Genomic DNA, 23,054 nt, shown 5'->3' on the forward strand with positions numbered 1-23,054 from the left:
CTTTGTCGCTTCCAAGATTCTGGAGTACTTTTTTATTACTATGTTATCTACATTTGCATTATTTAAAAGGGTGTTATTAATAAGTACATCTTGAATGTTGGAGCTCAGTGTCTACTGTCTTTTTTTCTCAAATGTTGATTCATCACTCCAGTTCTAGTGCTGCACCGCAGTTGATGGTCAAATCTCACTCCACTATACTGTAGTCCTTGTTCTCCTCCTCACCATCGTAAATGTTACTACTAGGCCAATATTACTAGTATTACTAATAACATAATAATACTTTTTTGGAATTTAACATATGAATTTTCATTCTACTTAAAAAAATAAAAGCTTAGAAATAATAATAATAGTAATCATCATCATCATCATCATCATCATCATCATCATCATCATCATCATCATCATATTCTCTGATGGTTCTAGTTTTACATTCGAGTTTGTTGTTCTGGATGGGAAGCAAAAACTGTGTCTGTCTTCGCATCTGTGTGCACAGGGTGTAAATGCGGCACACTTTGTCTCATTATTGGTATTCTGTGTCCGTTGCTCTTTCATGTGCTTCAGCGTCAGCGTGTGTCCAGTGGATTTTTGAGACAGAGAGCGGACACTTCACACAGAATTTTTGAAGAGAGAAGCATAAGTAATGTATGAACAGGTATGTCGGGGTGAGCAAGGGGGAGGAGCAGAGGAGTGTCAGGTAGGAAGAGAGAGAAGGGTGAGAAGAAGGATCAGAGAAAACAGAGGTGAGCGCAGAGGCGAAGTTGTAGCAAGGGGGAGAGGAGTTGGAACAAAAGGCGGAAGCCTGGGATGATGGAATGGAAATGAGGGGAGGTGAAACAGCAATGTAGGAACATGAAAGAGATCAGAAACCAGAAGGTTCAGAAGTGGGGCAACCTCGTGAGTCTGTTGTTGTCCAAGGAAATTATCAGTTACGGTTAACCTGCAGAGTCCTATGAGAGGTCTTTTGGTTCATCCAAGCAGACATTGGTCATTCATTAATATTTTAGAACAAACGTGTCAAGAATGTTTTTGACATGCAAGAAACTGGAAGGATTAAGTCGATGAATTGTGAGCAACAGTAAGGTCATTAATGTTGTTGCTGAAACAAATCGTGAACCAGTTTCTTTGAGGATTAAGTTGTTCAGGTCAGAGACAGAAAAGTCACCCAACCTTTAGTGAATGAAGACAAACATGTTTTCAACCCTTTTGTTTGTTTTTCTTCTCCACCAAACTGCATGTTATGCATGTTGATTTGTCATTTTAATTCTTGTGTGTTTTGGTTGAAGTAAAATTGCTGTTTCCACAAGTATAATTATTAAGTTGAAACTGCTGTAATCAAAGATGATGTGACAGAGGAAAAACACAAATAGAAGTGGAGCTGAGTGCTTTGAAACAATTGTAATAAAAATAATAAATGAATAATAAAAATAATAAATAAAATAAAACATGTGACTTTGATTTGGTGCAAAGCTCAGATATTGATTTACTGGAAATCCACAAAAGCAAATGCTGCAATGTATTTTATGTGTAATAAGGAAAAAAGAATAAATTCGTAAATGGATAAATGCATAAAACAAGGTGAGTATAAATCCTTTTTGAGTGTATTCATTTGAAAATAATACATTTTTGTTTTTTATATTAAAGTTAAATCTATCTCTAAAGCATCTAAAGCAGTACATGTATATATAGACATGAAATGATTAAACTGACAAGTAATGCTTGGTTACAAACATTGTTGCATTATCATTAGCAAGTAAATAAAAAATGTGCTCAAGTGATAAGTCAGGTCTTCATTTTGAGTAATTGTATACATGCATCAAAATTGTGAAGAAATGGTGAATAAAATTAGTGACAGAATATTCTAAAGTATTCTATTCTATTCTACATTCATGAAAAAGACAAAAGTGACTTGCAACAATGTGATTGTAGATAAATTTATGGGTAAACATTAACATTTGAAAATATAACACAAATGGAGACACATATGCAGAAATACTGTTGAGTAGCAGGTATGTAGTTCCAGAAATAATGCAAAAAATACAACAAATTAACAAAACTTAGCATTAAATGCATTGAAGGAATTTTCTTCAAATGCTTACTACATTCTCCTCTCATTCAGATTTTTTTCCTCTGCTGTGTGTCCTTGCTCAGAGCCACGCCATGCACAATAGTTGATTAGTAATCAGATTGAAGGCTATTTTGGTAAACGTGAGATTCAGTGTTCTTATCATTTGCCTAGTTAGTCTCCTTTCATTTATGCCCTTTTTAGCTGAAGCCTTCTTCATGCTTGTCTTGTCCGGGCGACTTCGTCTGCTCACCAGCTTGTTTGAACGGTAGCTGATGCTGATGGATTACTGGCACATGTTGGTTAGCCTTACGTTTTTCATCAAACTTGTTTAAACTGTGGACTAGTTTACCTCGACACCTGAAGTAATCCCTGGAGTAAGAAATTCTACATACAAAAGTGTATCTGACCTCTGTATTGTCTGGCTCTCCCTTCTATAAATCTTCTATAAACAATGGAAAGCTTTGTCTGGAGAGAAAACAAATATAGAAGAAGACTATTCCATCCTTGACATTTTTTGGATCTATTACTTAAGTTTTTCAGTGACTGACGTTAAGCGTCTTTTCAAAGTAAATTTACACTGGTACTGTTCATTAGAAGTTGTGTCAGGGTTCCTGTCCTTCTGCTTTATCAGGGCGCCAGGTTGTGTGTCACCGGGTGGTCTATGTGCCTTGTCGCTACAAACGAGTTGTTGGTGGGTGGGATGGGGGTGATTCATCAACCTCGCTCTTTCTCCCCACCGAGAAACATCAGGAGCAGTTACACAGTGCAAATGATGCAGCTGACGAGTTCATTTTTTTGGTAAATCAGTAGCTAATGTGCAGCTCAAGTCAACTTTCTGTAGTTTGGGATCAGAGTTGGAACAATAGCAGCCTTGGAGGACCACTGTGGTTGTTGAGATTCTTTTTGTTATACCACTACCACTAATAATAATAATATTGATAACATTAATAACAACTATAATAATAGACGCTTAGATTCATATCAGGCTTTTTAAGAAAACCAGATCACTGAGGTACTGAAGTAGCCAGGAGTAGCCAGGAGGACTCACCAAATTGCCCCAAAAGCCTTTTGACATGATCTTAAATTGTCATTATAGTTTCTGCTTCTTTGTTGTGTTTTTCGTCAATCCTTGCCTCCACTAACTAGCTAGAGGCTGTCATCTTAAAAAAATAATAAATAAATAATAAACCTATCCAAGGCTTTTAGTCCTGACAGATTATTTTAAGAGTATATTGTCACTGTGAGCAGCTTTTCAGCAGCGTGATGGATTAGAGCAAAAGGTTTGGAAGTCTCTCTCTGAAGTGTTTCCTTGCACTGGCGGCTGTTTTCCATGTTGATGCTAAATGCCTGCCTTCACTCTTCATCTCCGTCATGTTGGGATGTTAGGGCGTCAACTCGTTTCCTGGAGCACATTGACACATTCATCAATCAGAGTGGTGCGAGTTCCAGGGGCGTTCCATGTCGGTGGAACGGTGAACGGTGGAGTGGTGAAGCTCCCTATCGACACAGCTGTAGCAGATTGATATTGAGCGCATGATCCCCGTAAAACTAGACCTATAAAGTTTGAATGTGAAGAAGATGACTTCAGTTTATTTTTTTTTTTATGACTGAAATCAATTTAGAGGTGGAGATTTGATAAAAAAGGAGGTGCTTTCACAGACTTCACAGATCCTACAGTTCAGTACAGATGGTCCAATGCTTGATGATGCTGGTTAATAGCTACTTTATTAGGGGATGAGGTGAGATTTAAGAAGGACCCATATGAGGTGATTCAACTGCATCTTTGACTGATTAAAAACAGTACATCTCTTGGCCTTTCCACAGCACCACCTACGCCGATCGCCCCGCCCGAGCTTCTAGCTGTTGGCGCCACCTATCTCTGGATCAAACCCAATGCCAACAGCATCATCGGAGATGGGCCTATAATTTTGAAAGAGGTGGAGTATCGCACCACGTCTGGAAACTGGGCCGAGACACATGTGGTGGACGCTCCCACTTACAAACTGTGGCATCTGGATCCGGATGTGGAATACGAGATCAAAGTTCTGCTGTCCAGACCCGGTGAGGGTGGGACGGGACCTCCAGGGCCGTCTCTGGTGACCAGGACTAAATGTGCAGGTAAGTGGACCTGGCTGTTACAGAGGAAGGCTCACAGTCACAGCTTGTTCAGAATTTTTTAGGGAGCTGTAGTTTGTCACCTCTACACCAGTCCCACTGTGTAGTCTAAGGAGGACATCATGAATTGTCTGTGAGAAGAAAAGGCTAAAATCAAAGATGATGATAATTGAGATGTTAAGAAGGTGCCCTGAAGATGGAGAGCGCTGTTCAAGTACCTGCCTGATGGAGGAGGTCATGTTGGGGCAATCATTCCTGATAATGAAAATCCTTGTGGGGGTGACAAGAGCACAACAAGTGGTAATGTATTTTTTTTTTAATGAAGGTTCATCAGTTCTCTGACAGGTCCGGACATTTTTTCTTCCCTCTTCTGATTTCAAACTACGTGTTCCGTCTCGGGTGGTCTGAGTTTGATTCGCCCCCTGCTGTGCAGCCTCGCGCCTCAGGCAATGTCTTCTTTTTCTCCTCAGCTGGCGGCGCTCTGCGCAAAATGCCTAGTTTGTGACCCACGACAAAACATGTCTCAAGGAAGTCGTCATCAGCCGGACGGCAACCTGTTCACCACCATCGGCTTGACCTCCTTATTTCTCAGTCACTTCTTAACATTATGAGTCATCGTCACCTCAGATATGAACTGATGACGGAGCTCTGCCACGACTGTAACAGAATGTGGCATTTCACAACCAAAACTAAACATGAAAGAGTCTCGTCATGTTTATTTTACAAGGAAATAGCGGAAACTCAGTGTTCTGGGAATTTAAGAAGTTGTTTTCGAACCACATTGTCCACCCAGACACACGATCAGAACCTTTACTGCCCAGCGTCTATCATGCTTGTGTGGAGTCGCACTGTTCATGTAGATTCCGGCATCCAGCACCGAGACGCCTGAGGTGAGAAGCTCTCCCACATCATGTCCACGGCCAAATCCCGACTCGCTTGTGTTCACATCTCGGACTCCTGAGCCCAACGCGCTTTGTCTCGAGACTGAGCGCAGTTTGAAACCGCCCTATGTCTTTGCAGAGACTACAGTATTAACCTGTGTCTGCTTTTAGTGAAATTATCTGTCAAAATCAGTGCTTGAAATGTAAAATGTGGACAAAGATGATAGATAGCAATTAAATAAAATGCTAAATAAGGACTTAGGTATAGAACATCAAAACTTAGACATAGAATAAAAGCATATGTACTATAAGTAGTTATGATATTTACCCACATTATTATGCATCACCAGTGTGTTTGTTAAGTTTTTTTCAAGGCACACACCCTTGACAAATTAATTCTGACAAATTAAACTGCATTTCTAGTCCATTGGAAACCATAGCAATCAATGAATGAGCATCACTCATTCATTGATTTATAGAGTCGTGTGTGTCACTTTCTGCTTTCATAATCTGTATTTTCACACTGCCTCTATCAGTAGGTGAAAATAATGTGTTAAACATCACACACTTGCTCTGCACTCATCCCCCTCCCTGAAGTTTCACCTTCCATTGTTTTCCTCTGTACATTGCTCAAACCTCCACCATCATCACAGAAAATGATTCAATCTTCCGGTTATTGTCTGGGAATGTGTCAGAGTCGAGCTGATGATGTACGACTTGGTCTCTCAGCTTTTTTAGCCGCCGAGTCTTTTCTTTTTCCTCAATTGTTTCCCCTGGCTGCTGATGAGGGTCATCACGTTTCATTTCTTTAAAAGCTTCACACACCAGGGAAACACAACCTGTGGTCATGCTTGGACGTGATCATCTCTGACAATTCAAATGTGTTTCCTCACTCGATTGTGATTTGGCCTGAATATTACAACTCAAATTGTGGTCAGCCATTTTGTATTTATTTATTTATTTATTTTTATATATACTTGAAATTAAGTGCTTCTACTCTCGTAATAATAATTTACTTAAGTCCACTCACTTTCCATTTTTTCAGACATTAGTTGAACTGCGTTGTTGTTGTTTGTTTGAGAAGTGAAGAAGAGAAGTGGAACATGTGTTTCTGTGCTAGTGGTGCATTATTTCCCTGTCACAAGCGTTCAAAGGCTGCTGCGTGTGATCGCGAGTGTGTGTCCTTGTGTGATGGGATGGGAGCAGGCAGGTATGACAGATGTTCACAAGCCTTCTAGCTACATTGTGTGTGTTTGTCTCCACACACCTACTGTGTTCACCTATCCGATCAGGTAAGCGTCACAAAGGGCACTCAGGTGCCAGCGAATAACCGCCTCAGTGCTCATCAGCAACATCAATTTCATGAGCAATAATCGGTGGCGACAGCCTACAGAGGTCAAGCTTGGGTTTTGTCTCACGAAAGCTTCAGATCTTTTTCCCAGAAAGAGCTAGGGATCTGGACCTCTCACCTTTGAGTGCCGCCCTGTTGATCCATCTTGGAACAGGGGAAGAAAATGTGTTGATAAATAAAATCGAAGGAGGAGGAGGAGAAGGAGAACATGTAGACACGTTGGTGTTTGACAACAAAAATGACACAACATTCTTCTTTATGGTTTGCTGTGAACTCTCCTCCTGCTAGTCACAATGGCCCGCAGTCCTGTTTTAATTGTTAATCCACTGTCACTTCCATTAAATGAGGCTGGATGAAATAATGCAATAAAAAATGAGGGAACAACTCAATATAAATTAGCAAAGCTCCATCTGACAGGAAGCATTTTCTGCATTTTTAGCCTCAGTGCAGTTAATTCATCTGGACCATTCTTGTTCTCAGTCTCGGGGGCTGATTAGAGATAAACAGCTTGTGGCTCCACTTCTGATTGTGGCGACGTCCTGTCGCTGATGATGCCGGCGCTGATTTGCTCGCAAATTGAATCCAAGACATTAACAATCCATTTTGTTTGAGATGATTTTAAAAAAAAATGTTCACAATAGGGATCAGTGAGAATAGTCTTCCTGGTTGGAAAACATTTTTGAAGGGTGAGACACGTTCATGTGGGTCGGGGAGGATCGCTGAGTCAGAGTTGGGAAGTACAAAGTGTATTTTTGCAAGATTGAGATTTAAAAAAAATATATATAAAAAAAAAAGATGATTTTGCAATCATAAATTCTGTTAGCTAAGTTGTTCCTGCGGGCTGGGAATCATTGTATTGAACGTTCTGAAACGAGTGAAGTCCTCGCCACCGGAACCATAAATTGCAGTGACATCTGTTATTGTGTTTGAGTCTCTTTCCTCCGCTTCGTTGTTGTAGCTGGCTGCCATTACTCGCACGAGGATTCGGGCAGTGGCGCCACCAGGGCGTGGCCACCCCACCCGCCAATCGCATAAAGCGTCAGTTATGCATTTCATATGATTCATCCTAAATGCTGTACATTTATGGCAGAGCCAGCCAAGCAAGCCGCTCTTGACCTTCCATCACTCACAGTAGCTCCCGCCCCCTGCCCGCTATTGCACGCTCCGACTGCAATGGCTCAACGGGGCGCGAGAAAACTACCAGTAAGTAAATCAGTCATAACATTCTTTGGTAAAAGAAGAGTATGTGTCGTGACATGTGCTTTTTAAGTGCTAAATGGCGCTGTTACAGCAGCTTTCTGACATGTGTTTGGCACGTAGAACTGAGTTAGCGAGCTAACGTCCGCTGCTGCTTGTATATGTGATTGCTTCTTGTTTCATCATAGATATCTCCCAGTCAAGAGCAGAGCAGCCCAAGCTGCTGCAACTGAAAATCTTTCCTCGAACTTTTCAAGGGGACAGAAGACGATGCTTCTCTAGAGACTGGTATAACATATATAAATGGCTGGAATACTCTCAGAGTAAAGACTCAGCCTACTGTTATGCCTGCCAGAACTTCAGTCTCCCCTCCTCAGGTGCTTCAGCATTTACATCTGAAGAGGGGTTCAAAAATTGGAAAAAGGCAGCCTTCAAAGATGAGAGACTTTTAGGCCATGCCAAATCTGGAGCACATACTAATGCGATGTTAGCGTGGGCAGAGTATGAAAAGTCTCTCAGCCTCCTTAAATGCAGAATATAATAAATTAGTGAAGGAAAATAAAGATTACAACAGTTAGAGAAACCATGCTCCTCACAGCTAAGCAGAACATCAGCACATCAAGAATCAGAAGGTGAGAGTAAAGGAAATTTTCTCTCTATTATGGAACTGCTTGACAAACACAATCCCACCCCACAAGTCAAAGAAATGCAGCATATCTTGGGCATGACACACAAAATGAAATAGCTGAAATGGTTCACACTTCAATAACTAGTGAAGTTGCCCAAAGTGAGGCTTTCAGCATTGACAAGACTAAAGACCAAAGCAAGAAAGAACAGATGTCCTTTGTAATTAGATACTATTAAAATGGGTCAGTATGTGAAAGCTTTCCTGCCTTTGAGGCAGCACAGCGCCTGAATGCTTCCTCACTTTCACAGAAAATAATACAAATTTTGCAGAAGTACGGTCTTGACTACAAAAACCACCTTGTAGGGCAAGCATATGACGGAGCCTCAGTTATGAGTGGAAAGAACGCAGGTGTGCAAGCACGCATTAAATTAGAGGCCCCATTAGCTTTTTATGTGCACTGCAATGCACATTGTTTAAATTTAGCATTAATTGACAGTGTGAAATGCATCCCATAATTACTTCTTTTCTCTTCTGCAGAAACTGTATGTCTTAGTGTGAGGGTCATATGTGCACAAATGACGGCCGGTACAGAGGGAGATGTTTCAGGGTGCCCCAAGAGAGTTACAAAGACTGATAGAGACACAGTGGGCATGTAGGTATAATGCTTGCAAGATTGCCAGGCATCACACGCCTACTGAAAGAAATATCAGGAGCGCAAAACTGTGACAGAGCTATAGAGCCAAGAGGTTTATGAGCCCAAATAGATCTCAAGTTTGTTAGCCTCCGTGTAACATTCTCCACTGTTCTTAGTGAGATAAAATATCTGTCAGATATTTTACAGTCCCAAACACCAAAGGCATTAATAGAGCTCACTGTCTTTGTGGAGCCATATAAGGAGCTCTTCGACCGGATGTTTAAACTGTACAAAATTGCATTTGCATTACCTGTGAGCGCAGTTTGGCGTCTGATTCCGGGACTCTCACCAACGTTCTGGTGTTTCTCACATGGAGGAACATTTGCAGAGAGGGGTAAATGGACGAGGTTAGCTGAAAGTACCTTCAGCATTTCGCTTGAGGTGCGCTGAGGAGGCAGCCTTGATAGTGATTGATTTTTTTTTCTACCAGCGAGCGTCTCCTTGCTATTGACGGCATCCTCCCGCTCATCACTCCTCGCTCGCTCCTCAAGGATTAAGAATAATTCATCATGTTGTTTTCATTTGGGTAATTTTCTTTTCACTGACAAATGAAACCCACTGGACCAGTTGTTCCTTTAATCAGACATGACCTCCGTGTGTTTTCATTATTCTCCTCAGTGTCATCTCTGGACACACACACAACTAATCTTTAGATTTGTGAAGGACAGGTTCTTTCCTGCAGGAAGTGGATTTTGCCATCCTCTGTTTTGCCTTCACATGATGCTTATGGAGAAAAGCCTCAGGGCATTAAAGTGATTAATTTGTATTAATTTAATCCAGTCAAACGTAATTATTTAGTCCAAATAACGCAGATTATTCACATGTAAACTTTCTTTCTCTTTATACAATGTGATATTCTGACTTATACATCCATGATCACAGAGAGTAAATTTAATAGCAATGATGGCTACAAATGACCATAATGACCATAAATTCTGTACTACAGTGCTGGAGTTTTATGAAAGAAAATAGATCTTGTTCGTACATAAGCCGCACATAAGCCAGTGGTGCTGTCTGCGCTGTAGAGGTCAGTGGTGCACCCAGCTTCAAAATGCATGAGGATCACTTCTAAACTAGTTTTGAATCAAGACTGACTCATGAAGCTTGAATCATGAACTCATCACATCTTTCATTGACATTAAGACTGTGAGAAAAAAGTAATGGCTTATCGTTGGAAATTGTAGTAAGTTTAAAGAACAAAATAGAAACACATACACGCACACACACAAAACAAATCAACTCTGTTCTAAGATGCAGTCATGAGTTCATTCATCAGTGGACACTTCCAGATTCAACTTAAATTTCATCACTCTGATTTCAACTATATTATGTGATTAACTGCTTATTCTTTTGATAATCCATCAGCTAGTCAAAATCCTATCCCGTGCCTGCTCTTTAGTCCTCTTCTCGTCTTCCATCCATGATCTCCATGGATGGCGATTAAAAAGTGACATCACCATAGAGATCCCAAAGTCAAGTCGGAAACAAACACTTTCCATTCAACTTTGGAATATAAAAGTGCGTTTCCTCTTCATCAGACTTTGCCTTGATAGGCTACTTTCTGTTTATTTTTAACTGCCAATTTGTCTTTGGAAGTGAATGCAGCACGGACACGAGCGCCAAACTTAATGAATTCCGCTGAACTTGGCAGAACATCACTTCATGTTCGCTGGCCATTTCAGTACATTTAAACCCAGCAGGTGAATTAAAAATCCATCTTTATGGTGCATCTCATTAGCCAGCACCTGCATTAACATCCTTCTTATGAAAGCACTTCTTTTCGGGATGTGGACACGAAGCAGATCGCAAAGTGGCGGTCCAGGTCTATAAAGACCAAATGATTTTGGCTGACATGAAGCTATGTGGTTCGCCAAAGCTCACATTAGCATCCAATAAAGCCAAGAGAGGAAGAGAGACGACGCTGCTGCGACAAGATTCATGTACAGCAGGTTGATTAAAGGTTCATCTTTTAAAGGCTAACATATTAGCCAACACTCACATTAACAACCTTCACATAAAAAGTTAATTCATCAGAAGTGTGAAGGAGGTGATGCTGCTGCATTTTGAAGTGAAAAGCGGGTATTTATAGCGTGAGAAGTGAACGGTACAATGGTAGGCGACGTGGAGTTTCAGGTGATATAAACTTGGAGGAGGAGATGGCGAAGAGGCGTCATCATCACAATGACCCTCTGAATTTGGATAGTTCTCCCACCTTCTATCCTCCTCCACGTTTCATTTTAGCATTTTCATTTCACTGATGAGGCTATTGGTGGAAAATTTGGAAAATGACTTAATTCTCTCCTTCCTTTTTTAGAAAGATTGTTACGCCTTATGTCAATCTGGATGTTAGGAATGAGCTTTCAGCCAATCTAAAACTTCAAAACCACAAACATGCACGATAGAAATCTACCAAATAGTGTAACAAACCAACGCACAGCCTCTTCAAATTCCCAATTAGATTAAGGGCTGATGAAAACATTTACCAAATTATACTCATTTCATAAATTATTTCTTTGTAGAATCAGTAAACAAAAAAGGTAAACAAAAAATAAGTAAACTAATAAGGCTCTCTTTATCTATGTATCAAAAAATGAAACTTCAGGTCAATGTTCCAGCCTTAAGTTGTGATGATGAATAGGCAGACTGGTGTGAAGTCTCACTCTCTACCACATGAGGTGAGTAGTGTTTGGCAAAATAACACGAAAACAAGTGCGTTTTGAAGTAGCCTGATGGCTGATACAAAATAGTGTACTGTTTCAATGCAATTGGTTAGCTTAAATCCAACTGATAGTACATCTTGTTTCCACCTAGCTTAATTATTCCTTGATATGTTTTCCTCGCACTGTGGGAAGCACATGGATGTGTCTTGCATGTCCTGTTGCACACCCTCAGTTTAATTTAAACATTCATATAACATATGAATGAGCGCAATCCTGAGACCAGCCTCTTATCAGCCTGCAAGTGTGTGTGCTCCGAGTGCCCAAAGCCATTAAAATGCATACGCTTAACAGTCAGCAGTGACGTGTCTGTAATCAACACTTTGACGGAGCTGTGAGGAAAGAAGGTGTAATACAGAGGGTGAGAGCGTGTGACGGAAATGTGCGTCTTGGGAGAGTTTTGGATGGCAAAACAAATGTGTCAAAAGACTGGATCCATGCTGTTAAGAGTGACTTGCATTATCACACATCATTACATTAGTTGACATGAGTGGAACTTGACCTCAAACAACAACACAGAGCTTTGAACAATGAACCAGACTGGAAACAGAATGGCAATCTTGAATGAACACACACAGAAACACGTGCAGGAAACAGACACTAAAACACACTAGCAGAGTGTTATAGTCTCGATTGCAAGCATGCCAGGTGTGTTGCATTCAGGATGAAGCCAATCAAGAGGAGCAGCTTCATATCTTATTGCTGCTGGTTGATAAGTCTGGCTCTGGTTACTGAGGCAACCATTTGCTGCGGATGTCTGCGAGTATGTATGCTCTTGATTGAGAAGGTGAATATACTGTCAAATTGGTGATGCTGCAATAAAATAAAAAGTGAAAAACTATGCTACTTTCAGAAGATGGATGATTAAAGAGCGGTGATAGTGTCACTATTATACGTGTATTATTGAGCAACAAGACCAAAAAATAAGTGTAAGTTTTAAACAATAGGTGCATTCACATGCATATTCGTTTTTAATAGATATTTACATTGGTCAGTGTGTCTGTTGAACCTGTTCGACTCGTTTGTACATCTGTATTTTGGTTCCAAGCATTGAAATAGCGTTTTGGTGCATGTGTGTGGTGCTGCGCCCAGTTTGGTGTCAAATAGTTTCCATTGGCCAAGATAGCAAATATCTCAAAGTGACTGTATTATCTAGTGCACCGTTTGAGTTGTAGGTTTCCACAGGAACATGTGACTTTCTCTCATGAAAAATAAATCAATCAATTAGATGAATCAACGCACAACATCTCAGTGTGTCTACAACACCTTGCATTACGGAAAAAACTGAAATGCGAATTTTCTGAAAGATAAGGATTCACAATTTTCTTTAAATCAAGTAGTGGATAAATTACATTTTACACAAATAGGTTTAAAAAAATGAATATATTGTATCATTATTGTATGCATTAGCTAACCCATCCGCACCTCGGCGTCATATATTGACGTTGGGAAAGTGGACTTCTGTGTCCTATACTGATGCCATGGGAGTGAAGACGGGTTGCAACAACATATAAAATAGAATTAAAGGCAAACCCAAAAACTTAAATTAAGAATCAATTTAAACTTTTTTAAGAAAAACTTCCACACTCTACATCTGAGCAATGAATCATTTAGTGAAAATCAATTCAGAGCAACCTCGCCTAAGGTGCAGGAGGGAGTCACCTGCGACTGGTGCAGGTCTCCTGCCTCAAACTACTCCCAAATGGCCGAGACTGAGATTACATCAACTCACTGGGCTTCTGGTTCAGCTGAAGCCATTTCAGAATTAGGTAGAAATTGGAAGGAACTAAAGCACAAGGGAAGCTGAAGGGAACAGACTAGCGCAGGAGCCAACAACTCTGTATAAGACTTGAAAGGGCATGCGATCTTGCTGTGGATCGTGGGGCTTTATTTACATCCAAGATGCTACGACAGAGACATTGCTAATACTTGGAGTAATGAACATCAGAGCGGCCGTACAGTGGAGCGCAAAACCGTGACTTAGACGATCACATGACCATGTTGTCTGAAGTCACAATTTCGATCAGAATGCAACATCTCGTTCCGCCCTACCACCTTATTATGTTAAACACCAAAATTTGATAAATCATGTGACTCTTTGGCTCACATCTTGAAACAGCCTTTGCGACCACACAAACGACGGTTATGTCAGTGGCAAATCATCGCCTTGAACTGTAGAAAGCCTCCAAGTTCTGCTGTAGATTTCGCAGCGGGAAGTCTCTGACCTTCATTTACTTTCCAACAAATTGAAAGTGGCACAAAGAGTCTGCTATCAAGTAGGATGAGCAGAGATGATGTGGCGGTGAAATGGGGTCCACTCGTGAAGATATTGGAGATAATCTGACAGACGTTAGGCCTCCATGTTTGATCAAAGAACCGTCTGATGCTGCCCACTGCCGTGGCGGAACATAAGCAGCTTTTCTTCACTTAAAGGGAGGTTGCTTCATCTCTACTCCTCTCCTTATGTCCTTAAATGCAAAACACACGTTATTTTCATTTACTGTTAAATAAGTAATATTATTATTGTCATTTAAAAAATAAAGATAGATTCAAAGGGCCTTGGATAAATAAATCAATAGTAGTAATAATGAAGTTTATATTGTTTTAAAAGATGAAAAAGATGAAGTGTAAAATTAAAACTATCCAAGAATATGAGCTATTATATAGAATTATACATCTGAAATAAAAGACAAAATAGTGAGCAGCTTTTAAAGTAGCCACCATCCACACTTTGGATGACCTGATCGGTTACTGGAAACATACATGTATCATGCTGCCGTCATCATGTATCTTGGCTAGGCAAACGCACCCTGTCATTTCGGTGATGGACAACCTTCTACTGGCTGCGTGACAGGAAGTGATGTACACAGGAAGCACTTTGGATGTATTAGAGCTGTGAGAGCAGTCGTTGATCACAGATTTTATAGATGCTATATTTCACGAACAAACATCTGAGTGTTGGATATTTTTACCTTCTGGAGGGCTTGTCCTGTAAAAATGAAACATGACTGTCAAGTAAAGTTAACCCTCGCAATTCTTTGGTGCACTATTAGTGTGGGGATTCCCAGGGTTTTCCACGGGCATTCGCACTCCCAAGCCATCAAATCCATCCAAATCCAAATGTCCAATAATGACACCATAGTCAGGCTTCTGCGTTGCATTGTCGTCGACATAGTTGCTACTTGCGCCGGAAGTGAGAATAGGTTGTATTAGACTACATTCTTAGAGATTATTTAGAGAATCTAATGCTCTAAATATCTTCATTGGTCAAAATCCCAGAACATGATGAATGCCACGAAGTTTGTTAAATATTTAAATGAACAAGATGAATAAAGTTTTGTGATTTTTACATTGAAGTCTGTGCTGTTAGGCACTTTCTTACCTACAAATGTTCAATCTACGCTCATGCAAGAGTCTACCTCAAAACAATTATATATTTTTTTCTTGAGTGTTTCATGTCCCTTAAGCCAAATGATGATGATGAATGAGACCCTATTTTGCTCTTTTACAGTGGACACCCCCCGTCCCAGAAAAAAAAGACAAAACAAAAAACCTTCATTGTGATATAGTTTCAGACAGCAGGATGTGGTGGGACACCGACACGCGAATGTAATGTACGAGACCAATTCTTACCTAAATCACATTCACACACTCTCATCCCTACCTCCTGCCCTTTTGAGAAACCTGAAATCCATCAGCCTGAGGAAAAGGGTTTTTCGTCCGCTGTGACTGGCTGGTTCCCACATACCAGGCTCTTTGAACCTTTTTCTGTTTCTGCAAGTGATCAAGCTGGAGCCGGGGTCATGCTGAGGAGTGTGGGTTTGGCTTGTGAAGCCGCAGAGGCATAAGAACACAAACACTGTTTTTGTGTAGAAATGAGATGTGCAAATCTACAAGAGATCTACAAATGCTGGATAACAATGTGTTGATTTATTGACAAAACTTGGCTGATCATCTCGCACCTGACACAACTGGCGACTGCCCACCTGAGAACATCAGCACACATTGTTTTAAAAGTCATGTATGCACTCTATTGATTTCATTTTTGCTTAGTTCTATTCATTCGTTTTAGGTACAGACTCCAGCTAAAGTAAAACAAAGAACTTCAATCCAATTGAGCTTAGTTTCGTAAAATATTACGATCAAATGAGCACTAGATGGAAAATAAATATTTTAAGAGACATTGAAAGATATTAGAGGGAGTTCAATGCAGATATACAGATGTGACAAGATGATAGTTACAAGGAAAAAGTATAACAAGCTGCCACTGTTTTTGGTGCTAACACTGACCTAGAAATGTATTTAGGTTACACACTGATGATGACTAAGATTCAGACAAGAACATTTTACAGGACAAATCAGTTTTGAAATTTATAAATTTAATATGACAATTGGTGGTTGGTGATGAATGAGCTCTGCCTAGGTTCAGCTAATGACTCAGACTGTGTCCAACAGTCATCCAAGCACCACTGGATGTAATAAAGAGACTGAAAGCTCAAGAGCTCGACTGAATGCCACTGACTCAGATGGAATCTGCTTTTTCACTCCAAACACCCATCAGCAGGGAAGGAACCAAGACGCTGCTGTCGTTGTTTACTTTTGGGGCGTGGGGTATGAAATATTGCTCACTGTAATATCTTAATTTTACGTAATAGGCTCTTATAGGAAGCCTATCAGATTAATTCCACATTTTGCGCAGTTTGTTCCCACCTTTTTTTTCATATATGTGCATTTTATCGTTGCTTTCATTATTGAAATATATCTTACACCAGACATAATTCAGTATGTTGTACATAATGTTGGAGGGTGTGTGTGTGTGTGTGTGTGTGTGTGTGTGTGTGTCTGTGTGTGTGTGTGTGTGTGTGTGTGTGTGTGTGTGTGTGTGTGTGTGTGTGTGTGTGTGTGTGTGTGTGTGTGCGTGCGTGTGTGTGCAGCTCATTAGCAGTAGCCAGCAGACATCAGCGACCTCTGTTCTTTGTCCGGCTTGCAAAGTGCTGATGGCTGGAGGGAAGGAGGAAGCAGCAGAGGGGCATGTAAACGAGGAGAAAGTCTTGGAGGTGATTAGACAAAGAAAGGGGAGCAATGGGAGGAAAAGTGAAGAGCTCAATAAAACATGACACTGAGACGTGAGATGAGGAAACATCAAACAGAGCGGGATTCAAGCAGAGATCGAGAGAGTGAAGCCAGAGATGAGGAGGATAATTTGAAAGACAGACGGTGTGATTGACACTTCTGTGCCTCCTTTCTGTCTGTCTGTTCATATTGCATTTTTGCTTTGGCTGAGTTTGCTGGCAAGAGAAACACCATTTTGAAGAGAAATGTTTGATTCTGACCAATTTTTTGTCAATCATGTCACGGGCACTTCAAATCTAGGCTTGATCACTATTGACTGGCAAAGGGTTTGCTGCAGAGATAAGTTGATATTATTTTGAAGAAAATAGTTCAGCGAGAAACGGTGTTGAACAAAATCGTGCAGATCAAAATTTGTCTAATGTTTTGAGTTATTAAAGAAAGACTAGGTTCAAGTGGAGAATTCTAACTTGATGTGGCAACTCCTGACACCAAAGACAAAAAAGGAGATTCTCTTGTTATCAAAGGCCTTGAAAATCTAAACCATGGTTGGCTCATATCCAGAAAGGTGATAAACAGAAGATGTGAGAGATAAAAAAATTAACTCTCACTTTTCCACGCGCACAATTGTTGACATGGGAAAGACACAGACTTTCACAAAGGATCAGCGGGTGTTTAGTGAGATGAATGTTGACTGGTGTTCTGACATTTGGGATATCGTCACAGCACAAAGCACATCTAGTCATTGCCTCTTCAATCTGCCGACGAACAGAGACGCAAACTGGATCCTCATTGTTTTTGATCTTCGTTCACGCGCTCCCGACCTTTCATTTTTGACAGTGATTATTGGTGTCTATTGCTTTGCTCAGCAGTTGTTGCTGTAATTTATTTGTGGAAACAAGAGTTGTGAAAAAAATAGTTGAATTTAGATTAGTCTCAGCTTCTGAATTCAAAAGAGTGATAGCAAATGTCAGTATATTAAGAGATCATATCAACTGAGTGAGGAAGACTACCTTCAGAGACCATAGTCTAAGATGACACACCAGGGCTCGATCCCTAACCACGCTACAATTCTCTGCAGTTGTTTTGCCGGAAACAATTTTTTTCTAATTTGACTGTAATTGGCAGACATGACGTGATTGTGCGCAGCGGCACGAGTCAGGCTGTTATTTCAACCCCTCAGGTCTCCACCGACCCCACTAGCTTCTTTATCCGAAGATGAATGTTCTGTGTTTTCGCCTGCATCATTCCACTTCCAGGTCAGACCCCGTATTTCTGCGTCTGTCGTCCCGAACCAATTACCAGTTGACTTCAGGTGCAGAACCTCGGGTAGCGCCATCAATTGGCTCATTATAGTTCCACTTTAAATCTCCCTTTCATCTGACCCAGTTTTATTTGTCTGTCTATTGCTGTCCCTCGACTTTCTGTCTATTGACGGTGTCTCATCCGTTTCATCCTCCTAACCTCGACCTTTTTGTTGCTTGCCGCTCTCCCATATTCTCATTTCACTTGCTCTTTGAGGTTACTGGACGCTAATAATCTGTTTGGTCGTGTGACCCTTGTGGATTATATTTAATACGTGTTTGCCTGTATAATTGTCTGAACGAGCATACAGAGCCACATGTACAACACAGTGACCTGAAAGGTGCTGTATAAAACACAGTAAAACACATTGAAACCCACACAAACACACAGGTATATGATGTCAGTACAAACAACATTACTCAATGTGGCCACACTTGCAACATGCTAATAAACAGACACTGGGTGTCTCCACCGATCGCACAAGACCATAAAAAAATACATAGGCACATGAAAAAATAAACACTAGCGTATGCACAACAGCTGCCAACACTGCCAACACCAACACCAAGTACACCAAGGCCCAGAGAAAACAACAAACAAATGTATTACACAAACAAAGCGTATACATTCAAAACCTACATTAACACGCAGATTCACTATATTTTATGATCTGGACATTGAGATACTAACACACATAAAACATAAGGTTTTTTTGGTTGACCACTGATGATGATGTCAATCTCCGATATGCCTATGTATTTCATACAGCACGCAGAATTCTGCATCTTCAACTAAATATATATATATATATATATATATATATATATATATATATATTACAATTCAAACCTTGGAAAGATTGGAACAGCTGGGCTTCTGGTGACCTTGGTCACGTCGATGGAGAGGAAATCATCATTCCACAAAACGAGCATATAATGGATGCCCCAGTACAACTCTCTCACATCAGATCACAGATACCGTTACAGCAGCCTTCAGTGTCGGTCAATACAGATCCTATACCTTCTACTCGACACTCAAAAAGAGAAAGAAAAGAAAAAAAAAATGAATGTGAACTGCTTTATATTGACAATTAAAAACACCACACCACTGAGGAAAGGCAATACTGTCACATAAATGGAAGTGCAACATGGCAAAAATATTGAAATAATTGAACCAAGCAAAAATACTTGGCTGTACACCTGGTTTGACACACCACTGTAAAATAAAGAGGAAATAGAACATGTGCCACTCAAAGTGAAATATAGGCTATTTGGGCTCATGGAACGGATGGGATGGACTCTTTAATATAATACACAATCCTGGAATGGATTCCGGTCCGAAGTGTCCCAGACAGCAAAATATCAGCATTTAAACAGCTTTACGAATGAATTACCATATAACTGGCTGTAAATATTGTATTACACACAAGGTATGTGTACTTGATGGTGCTTAAAAAGAGGTACAAAATGAAACATAAAATATCCTGATTGTCCCGTCGTTCTTCACCATTATTTCCTTTATGGACCAGCCGTGCCGATCGGGTACTTGCACCGGCATGCCAGGGCAAATGTAGTTCACTTCCATTCCGTAAAAGCCTCTCAACTGGAACTGGAAATAATGGCTTTGGTTCTTTGTGCTTCCTTTCATCCATCCATCCTTTGTCATCCCTGTCTCCATATCACTCCATTTATTCTTCTTTATCTGCATTTTTTTATTGAACAAATTCTCCTCTGCAGCGCCCCAGCAGCTCTTTCTTCCTCTCTGGCTTCATCATTCTCCAAATTGCTACAACTCAATTGTCCCTTCCTTTGCCTGCAGGCAGCAATGGTATTAATAAAGCCGAGTTTGAAGTAGATTTCATTTCTGCTCCATTTTCAATAACATTACTGCATCGGCTCACAGCGTTCCTCTCCTTGATTCGGATGATATCATATCATACATCCATCTCAGATCCATCTGGTTAAAGATTGCGGGAGGTTTGTTGGAATAATGCAGCGTCTAGGGTGTGATGGAACGAACCTGAGTCTCATTGTTCTGGTATATCTCAAAGTTCAGCGTTAATATAAACTGCCTCTAATGTGCATTAGTAGTGAAATTAGCTTGACCTTCACAAAGCGCTTTAGAATCATCTTGTTATGACGTGCAGCTTAGTGTCACCTCACCAGGCAGGGTCGAGGAGTTAGTCGTGGGCTCACATAAACACTGACTTACCATGATCCATTTTCAACTGGACACACAGATGTGCTGTACACAGATTGGCTTTGCATGTTAGGCACAGTAAAAACCTCACAACGAGAGCCCCACCCAAAAGCTGTCAAGTAATGCTCACAAGCCAAAATGCACTGATTCACAGGGGCCACACTGGGCTCATTCAATCCTTGTGTATGCATTAACGCATATGATGCTCCCGTCTGTGGCTTGATGGTCGTAATTGAGCTGAATCTGCTCCAAAGTTCGACAGATTCATTCAGTTTAACTCTCAGAAGCTCGATCTCTTGCAGCGAGGCGTAATTGGAATCCACTAAAAGCCATCCGCTTCTCGCCGACTTAATTCAATTTATCTGAGTCGGAGAGCTACAGGGTGTCGCCTTCTCCTTCGCCGCCGCGTGCGAGTAGCGAAGCCCTTTGATTTATGTGATTTGTTTGCAGCGGTCTTTAATTGATGGATGTGATCTTTGCACGTCTGAGCAACTCCTGCATGAAGCCAATGAGCCACTTTAACAAGGATGTTAAAGTTGTGGTGATGAAGAGGCTGATCATTTGATGAAGCCACAATGGAGCTTCTCTAGTCATGAAATATTTTGCTAATAAAGAGAGTCGAGTGCTGCAGAAAACAGCTTCAAATGTGTTCTTTACAGGGACAAATGGATGAATAGGTGATTTTGGGCAACAGCCAAAATTTAGAGTCAGAAAAAAAAAAAAAAAAAAAGACAATAACCGTGACGTGGTGGTTGGTACTGTAGCCTCATGGATAGAAATGTTGTCGAGTTGAATCCAGCTTGTGAAAACTCTAGGAGTGAACTTCTACATATATTTCCTCTGGAATTCGAGTGTCCTCCAGCAGTCCAAAAACCTACATGGATCTATTTATCTCTCTAACTATCCATGTTGTGACTGTCTGCACAACTGGTTGCTCCATTTTGCGTGTTCCCTTTTATAGGCCCGCAAAAAAAAAAAAAAAAAAAAATCACCCACTCTAACGCAGCCAATTCGATGCAATAGCGAAAGAAAGAAGCGTATGGGAAAGTTTTGAATGTTCATGAATTGATGACAATATAATATAATATAAGTGCTAGTTCATTCAGCAGCGGCCTGTCTCTTAATAATTCTGGCCGTAACATGTCACTTCTGCGAGCAACAGACTTTTTTCTGTTAAAACATGGTGAAAACTACCATAATAATGTCCATCTCCATGATGTGTCATGTGTTATCCGCTAGTTTTGATGTTTCCACGTTTTTTTTGTTTTTTTTTAATATATACTCTCTAATGGTGTATTGGAAGAAAACATACAAATAAAAACACCAACAAATTACGTTTTGGATGATAATATTTTATCGCAGAAAATTGAAATTTTGTATCATGCATATAACGTAACAGCATGTTATGTAAAATTTATTACTAAAAAATACTGGGCTCATGGCTTGATATAAGACATTTTTTATGTTTTTATCCAGCTATATGTTTTTTTTCAAACCAGAAAAAAACACTTGTTTTCCACTTAATCAGAAAAGTTTGAGGTCAGTTATTTCTTCCGCTGTACCCATGCAGATTAAGCATGTGCCTCCTGCGTCACACAATGGAGAGGCTTCTGGGTTTCATGTTTGTAAGAGCCGGCGCTGTTGCGATTTCTATTATTTGTGTTGCTCGCCTTTGGCCTGTGCTGCTTCTGAAATGATTTCCCCACACACTCGTACATGCAGTCCTGTCACTCCCGGAGGAAGGGTTTTCACGATGTTTGTCACAGGCAATTCTTTTACTTTCCACTTTGAGGTGAAAACACAAATGTGGATTTGTGTTTTTACGGATGGTTCAGCAGCAGCGTGAATCATCGGCCAGGCTTGGTGGCCGGTGAGGATGTAATGAAGTGCACCTGCTACCTTTGTTCACTTACTGAAAATGAAAGCGCAATTACAGCTGTTGGAGTGGACACAGTGGGCCGGTCGACAGTACTTCATCACTGTGCTACCTCAATTTTTGAAATATTCCAAAGTGTTATAGTTCAGCAGAAATAATGGCCCATCACCTGACACGAAAGTAAATTTTGGTCTTCATGTTACAAAATTAGGATAGTTTGATTGGGAAGTACTTTTAGAGCTTGTCCATCATGATCATGAACACATCCCTCCTAGTATAACAGCAGCAGTGGGTTTCCTGCTTCTTTGGAAAGTATTGTTTGGTTTAGGAAACCCTGAAGAGTAGTAGGACACATGGAGAGACGTGATAATGGAGTGTAGGAGGAAGAACGTTGTAAATATTTGGTGGAAGGTGGTCTAAAGAATAAGGCAAAAAACAGCCTCAACAACAACAACTTAACAAAACACTATAAATATTTTAAAATACTACCCTAGTGTGTGTTTAGTGGAGATTATAATTATTATTTTCTTCTCTTGGCACATACTGTCCAGGTGACTGCTGTAAATGGACAAACAAAAAATATTACATGAATGAATAAATAAAAGTAAATACATTCTGTGACTATTACAAATGAGGGAAAAGTGCAATTTCAACAGACATAATGTGCTTGAAACCATGTTTTTTATTTTATATTATTTCATTTTATATAAAGAAACTCAATAAGAATCTTATATAATGGAAGATCTTTTGAAGTGGTGAGTATCTTGGACTGATTTTAAAGATAATTTATTACAAGGTATTTTATGTATTTATTTTAATTTAAACAAAAATGAGTTCAGAAAGAAAAAAAAAGAAAGATTCGAAGGGTCACATGGATACAGTCAAAAGGTCACATGTGACCCCCAGGTCATGCTTTGCCCTCCTCTTCTGTAATTGTTTCACTCTTTAGAGCAATG

General features: G+C 40.3%; 1 protein-coding gene across 16 annotated transcripts in view; it reads left to right on the forward strand.

Annotated features, from left to right (window-relative positions):
* The window catches only part of LOC128760232 (receptor-type tyrosine-protein phosphatase T-like), a 203,969-nt gene that overhangs the window by 69,832 nt on the left and 111,083 nt on the right, over positions 1-23,054 (forward strand). For all 16 annotated transcript variants that reach the window (XM_053867406.1, XM_053867409.1, XM_053867407.1 and 13 more), the window contains exon 8: positions 3,890-4,183. In XM_053867406.1, coding sequence (XP_053723381.1) covers positions 3,890-4,183 — 294 coding nt within the window. The remainder of the gene's footprint in view (positions 1-3,889; positions 4,184-23,054) is intronic.

Source organism: Synchiropus splendidus, chromosome 6, assembly GCF_027744825.2.
Source record: "Synchiropus splendidus isolate RoL2022-P1 chromosome 6, RoL_Sspl_1.0, whole genome shotgun sequence".
Lineage (NCBI taxonomy): Eukaryota > Metazoa > Chordata > Actinopteri > Syngnathiformes > Callionymidae > Synchiropus > Synchiropus splendidus.